This window comes from Buceros rhinoceros, unplaced genomic scaffold, assembly GCF_000710305.1.
Source record: "Buceros rhinoceros silvestris isolate BGI_N320 unplaced genomic scaffold, ASM71030v1 scaffold23676, whole genome shotgun sequence".
Lineage (NCBI taxonomy): Eukaryota > Metazoa > Chordata > Aves > Bucerotiformes > Bucerotidae > Buceros > Buceros rhinoceros.
The window spans coordinates 1,797-2,132 of record NW_010419606.1 but is presented as its reverse complement, the minus strand read 5'-3'; the positions used below and the strand labels follow the sequence as shown (position 1 = coordinate 2,132).

Sequence of the window (336 nt, the reverse complement as noted above, 5' to 3'; positions counted from 1 at the left end):
GGGGTGGGTGGCGAGGCAGCGGCCGTGGAGAGCGGCGTGCACCGTGCCTACGACAACGAGCAGGATGGCGTGTCCTACAACTACACCTTCTTCCACCTCTGCCTCCTCCTCGCTGCGCTCTACATCATGATGACCCTCACCAACTGGTACAGGTGGGCAGAGCTCCTGCGGGGAATGGGGACTGTCCCCGTGCCTCTGCGTCCCCTTCTCCTGGCCTCCTCCCTGCTCTTGCGCTGGGCACAGCTGTTCGCTGAGACACCTCACTTCAAGCTCACTTACCCTGCACCACAATCAGCATTGATTATTTTTAGGACAGAGCTGCCCATGGCAGGTTTT

General features: G+C 60.1%; 1 protein-coding gene across 1 annotated transcript in view; it reads left to right on the top strand.

The window, feature by feature from the left end:
- Positions 1-336, top strand: part of SERINC2 (serine incorporator 2) — a 3,675-nt gene that overhangs the window by 2,659 nt on the left and 680 nt on the right. The window contains 1 exon segment of the mRNA XM_010139018.1: positions 20-152. Within this exon segment, the coding sequence (XP_010137320.1) occupies positions 20-152 (133 nt within the window).